Below are 5,988 nucleotides of genomic sequence, written 5' to 3' on the forward strand. Positions count from 1 at the left end.
ACATGTGTCCATGGATGGCGCCATCTTAACATATGTGGCTTGGAGAGGCGTCACACAATTACGTAAATCATCATGACCAAAGTCAATGATTTGACTTTGTAACCTAATCATGATTAGCTTTTAACCATGGTCTCATTTGTCCAAGATTGGTTAAATAATTGGTGGGACCCACCATAGGTTAAAATAATATGGATCTTCTGATCTTTGACCCAAGTCAATCTAAGTTGACCCAATTGACTATTTTTGGGAATCCAATTTTGGTACCCTTGACCGGTCTTGTTTATCGTGGAATTTCAACTTGAGAATATTCCATTTTAAACAAGTACCCCGATCTATCTAATGGTATTACTTAATTTTTTGAAACTCTTACTTCTTATATCACCTGTCTTTATGATATATTCTCACTTGTCTTGATTTTTTCGTCAATTTTTTATGATACTTGATCAATCTTATTGTAACAACTTTTTTGACATTGTAGATTTAATTTATTTGATCTCATATATCTTATTGATAATTTTTCTCAAGATACATAGTATTTCGGATTATCTTCATAGGATTAGACAATCGAACTCATAAACTTTTTGTAATAATTTTGTACCATACTACTTGGGTGGTCGCTTGTAAAATTTTGAAATCTAAAATATGTACTTGTCAATTAACTTTGAACCACTTTAGCAAGATTTGATCGTTCTCTATGTACTATCACGTCAGCGCAATGTTGAACATAGTGTCGAATGAAGTCAGTTCAGCATTTTCCAATTAAAAATCTAGTTGCTAAACCATGCTTATTATTTTTGAGATATTTAATGTCATAACATCTTTTACTTGGAGCATCCCAATTCATATGATATTGGTGAAGATTTGAACATGTACATACATGTTTGGCTGCGCTCAGTAAATGTTAGTGTGGTAATAGTTATTGTAGAGAGCTTGTATTAACACGCCTATCCGTTTCAAATTGAATGATAGGTGAATCTGCATTTCTTGCGTTGAATATGACAAAATTTCAATTTTGGTATAGTATTTATTTTAATTCCCAAAATATGTTTTTATAATGAACTCGTCACTTTATAATCTACGAATTCGTGATAAAATACCAGTGATTTTGCTTTATTAGCTATCTCATTGATAAATTATCAACGAATTCATTGATTATAAAAATGACGAATTCAAACATATTTTAGAAATTAAAATGGGCAGTGTATCAAAATCAAAATTTGGACATAAGTCAGCACGTGTGGGAAAAGTCTCCTTAAGGATTGTCCATAATATATAGTTTGGTGTGTTGTAAGAAAAAAGTTGATGTGCCAATAGAAGTTCTCTCTCATAATATAATATATAGTTTGGTGTGTTGTAAGAATAAAGTTGGTGTAGTTCTCTTCTTATAGTACTACTAAATACCAATTCAAATCAAATCGAACAGATTGGGAGATGGAACGAAGAGAACGACAATCTCTACAGGGTTTGATTTGATATTGTAATTCCTAATTTATTTTCCTTTTTTGTGATGAAAATCAATTGGGTAACTTTAATTTCTCTCTCAATTGCAGTCGAGACAACTCAGATTGTAATCGAATTCCTCGAAGTCGCCATTAATGCAATAGTTTTCCTCAAAGGGGTTTACCCATCTGGTACAAAAATTCAAATCTTTGACTATGAATTGGACTTCTGGATTGAGATCTTACTGTTTCAGGTGCTTTCGAGAGACGGCGTTATATGAATTTGGTGGTTCACAGAGCTCTGCATCCTCAGCTAAGAGACTACATCCATTCTGCAGTCACAGGTCTTCAACCCTTCATTCAAAAGGTCCTTATTTCAAATTTTCTTTAAAGGAGATTTTTAAGTCTAAATGGAGATTGGAGATTTCTGTTTTTGAAGATTTTGACTCCTCAATTAATTTTGATCAAATTGGAGTATAACCTAAAAATAATACATCAGAGAATTGAGATGGAATCATGGTTTTAAATCTCAATATTCCGTCTCGATCCCCCCAACGATACTGAGTTGACTCGCCTGATGGCCCCGAGTATATAATCCATTTAACTTGGTTTAAAATTATTTAGCAATTTGAATTTATATTCAAAATATGGTATGATTCACATCAGATGTTGGACAATTCACATTTTAATATCCCGCTTGTTCGTGAACGATTCCTATATGCCTTGGGCAAGCCATCTCGGTATCGAGCGTTTTTTAAAATCCATGGATGCAATGGAGTAGATAAGAACTGCAATGCATTTCTATGTTCAATCTTATGGACCATTACTACATCTATGAATGAACTATACTTGTGCAACAATTTATCAAGGTGTGCTCTACTGTTCTAAGGGTCTAACCTAGAGACGTTGTAGACCCACAATGGCCTTCATTGAATGGGTGATTATAAGTTGTAAGTTGTACTAATGGTTCGTTGGGTAACGGAATAGATATTAACTACTATAAGAAGAAGATACAATGAAGTCGTCCAGAAGGAAAGGAGCTGTGTGTTGCCCCCTAAACTGATCTTTTTTCCTCCATTCAATTTTGTACAAAGCCATAACTTGTGTTATTCAATGGTGTTCATGTCCACTCTCATTACTTCAATCCCCGTTCCTTCGGTTTCAAAATGCTTACAGTCGGCTATATGAATCATGTTCCTCAATTTCACTCTGTCCATCCTACTGAATGGTTACACTGTTGTGTGACCATTTATTTATCTTTAACTATGTTTCAAAACCCCACGAAGCAATGAATTCCTTGGGGCCACCCTCCAGGGTCTGTTGACCCTCGACTCAACCAGTTGCACATAGGACTTTCCGAAGGAGTGGTGTGTGTGATCATGGGATTAGTCTCACCCGAAGGGCGGGGATACCCATGATAAGCAAAAAAATATATATATATATCTTAAACTATGCAATTGAGGGCTCCATATCACAGTTGGTTTGACACATTGCAAAACAACTTTGAGGTCATGGGTTCAAGCCCAGCTTACCCGTCAAAAAAAGAAGGAAAAAAAAAAATTGAGGGCTCCAAGCTTTATCGCATTGCCCAAATTCAACCTGATGGATGATCTTAACTTTTTCATCAATTGTATTCTCTCGAATGGTTAAAAGATTTAAGTACAGAGTTTCTAGGGAAGACTTCCAATTAATATCATCAAGTGGAATGATTTGGGGCTAGATGTTCATCCATATGAGAACCATTAGGTTGTGCCAACCACCTATTGGAATACTGTACTAGCTTATTGTTTTTCTATCAACTTAGAGCTTAAAGCTAAAGCAAAACTCTTTTCTGTTTTTAATCTAGGGAGTGGTGGAGAGTGTAGCAGTTATATTCTTCAACGATAGCAATATTCCAATCGAGAGATTCAAATTCAATCTCACATTGAACCAACCATATGGCTCGAATGTCGAAGAATCTGATCTGGAGTTCTCACTAAGATCATTCTTGATCAAGCTTTCAGTATCTGAACCCCTTACAAAGGTTCTCCCAAAGGGTATGTGCACCAACAATTTCAAGCATCATTTAACTCTTTTTCTTAGTTTGATATTTTGCTCTAAATGGTTTTTGATACACGAGAGAGTTGAGGGAAGATGCCAATTTTGCTTGCTTTACACATCTTGTATACTTTGTTGCACGGCCTCTTCTAAATGGACAAAGTACCTGTAATCAAACACTTTTAGATTCTAATACTCAGCATCACTAATTCAACGGATAGGAATTTTTTTTTTTTCTCCATTTCAAAGATATTAATTATTATTTATCAAATGTCGCGACTTTTTTCCAATAGAAATTTGTACATCTTGTATACTTTGTTGCAAGGCCTCTTCTAAATGGACAAAGTACCTGTAATCAAACACTTTTAGATTCTAATACTCTGCATCACTAATTCAAGGGATAGGAATTTTTTTTTTTTTCTCCATTTCAAAGATATTAATTATTATTTTATCAAATGTTGCGACTTTTTTCCAATTGAAATTTGTGTAATATTAATATATGATAATATGAATTTATGCAGGTGTATGATGCATATCAGAATATATCCCATCATGTAATTCATATTTATCCTTAATATATAAAAGTAGAGAGTTTCTATTGCCACACCAACTTTTACTAAGAGCACCCCAAGATGCGTGATAATTTTTCGGTAATTTCATATGAATTGGGGGCTGTTAGAAAAATTGTGTGTGGCAATAGAATCTCTTTAAAATTAATTTGTTCTAAAATATTTAAAATCCAAAAACACTGATCCTATTTTTGGGATTTTGCTAACTACACCCATACCTGTATGAACACAACATAGTTCGTACATAATGCTTAGTTGAATGGTATGGTGTTTTCTTCCATACTTCATTAACCATGGAATTGCGTCTCAAGTTTTGGCTCTTGAACAGATTGCAAATGGGAGATAACTGCATACTTTCGTACTCTCCCTCACGTTAATACAAGCAAAGAAGCAGAGTTATGGATTCCAACAGACACAAGGCAGTGGCAACATCCTCCACTAATAACACCGATCAAGTCAATGAGCAGCGAACCTCTATCATTGCAGTTATATTTGGAACACTCGAGTTTGTCCGAACCAAAGCTGCAGTGAAACACAAACCTCACCCAACAGGATACTTGTGCGTATGCTGTTACAAACCCATTGTGAATTTGTTTCAATAGTGTAACGAGGCCAACTTCATGACCAATATCACTGTATGGGTTCTTGTGAGTCGTACAATGTTTTAAGTGGCCACGTGTTCTTATTAGATGCAGAAACTGAGATTTCTCTGTCAAACATAAGCAGGGATGTTTTCAGTTATTATGGCCGATTTTGATGTTTTGAGTTGTATTTAGATCATAGTTAGAGCTTAAAATTGCCACAGATGCAGCATTATTTAATAGATATCCCGATGCATATCTTCATGTATGAATGTTGTCTCGAAGTAGCAACTTGAAGGTTCTAAAAGAGTGAAAATAAATACAGAAGCTATTGGCACCACAATTTTTGCTTAATTACACCCCAATTTATTAAATTATGAGACCGACTAGTTGGACACAACCCATTACCAATTGTACCCCCATCACTTGAATCACTTCCATTAAAAATAAAATAATAAAATCTCCATAATGGATATCCTCATCAAAGTGAACATGTTTCTAGCCTTTTGAAAGGTTATTGAAATTTTCTTTTACAAAAAATTCCGAATAGGTCCAATATTTTGCAAGCACTAAGTTCACAATTTGTATGAGAAATTAATGGTGATTTAGAAGTGCCCCCCGTGAATATTTGAATACCTAATCTGTATTTTATAGATGATGACATGCCTTCCTTGACCTCAGTCTTCTATGATAAGCTAATGAAAACTGAAATAAATGCCCACATAGTTAACCTTGTTAAAACAAATAAAACGCTTGTGTTTTCTTCCCAAAGTCAATAAACATCTTCAAGATCATCAACCTTAACTTAATCCCTAGTGTAAAACCTTTGGTTTTTCAATCCTACTTCCAAAAAAAAATCCTATCTTGTTTCTGAGGTTCGAGGGTAGAAGTAGATGCCATGCATTGGGAAGAAAATCTCGAAGGTCTTTGCCTATGTGTTGAAGACGGACTTCGTTAAAGATATTTAGGTCATTTTACATTCATCAATTAGAGAAGATCAGAGTCAAAGGCTGCATGCCTACTAAGGACTAACTCAAATATCCACCAAAACGTGGAGGGGCTCTCATATGAAGTTGGGATAATGATGAAGTGACTGAGCAGGACACTGCACACTGAGCTGACATAGAGGTGCGCACAGAACCATAGATGATTTTCACCGAGATGAAGATTGAAAGTATTTACAGTTTGTGCACACCTCCACATCAGCTCAGAACAGTGTCTTGCACAGTCACTCTATGACGACTCGTGAAGTTGTAAGTAGTAACCATCAAGGGTGGTCCTGTCCCATGTGACATGTATAGAATGATTATTCTCTCCCAACACTGAAACCCGAACACCATCCCTCACCCAAAAGAAACATGG

The 5,988-nt window shown here is 35.2% G+C and overlaps 1 protein-coding gene across 1 annotated transcript; it reads left to right on the forward strand.

Moving 5' to 3' along the window:
* Positions 1 to 1,353: 1,353 nt before the first annotated feature.
* REV7 (DNA-binding HORMA family protein) lies at positions 1,354 to 4,866 on the forward strand. Its single transcript, XM_086441142.1, has 5 exons — positions 1,354 to 1,462; positions 1,551 to 1,631; positions 1,694 to 1,806; positions 3,286 to 3,475; positions 4,374 to 4,866. Exons 1-5 carry the CDS (start codon positions 1,432 to 1,434, stop codon positions 4,574 to 4,576), a joined length of 618 nt encoding a protein of 205 aa, XP_086297268.1. The 5' UTR covers positions 1,354 to 1,431; the 3' UTR covers positions 4,577 to 4,866.
* Positions 4,867 to 5,988: the final 1,122 nt, after the last annotated feature.

This window comes from Akebia trifoliata, chromosome 1, assembly GCF_017979445.1.
Source record: "Akebia trifoliata isolate Shusen 1 chromosome 1, ASM1797944v1, whole genome shotgun sequence".
Classification (NCBI taxonomy): domain Eukaryota; kingdom Viridiplantae; phylum Streptophyta; class Magnoliopsida; order Ranunculales; family Lardizabalaceae; genus Akebia; species Akebia trifoliata.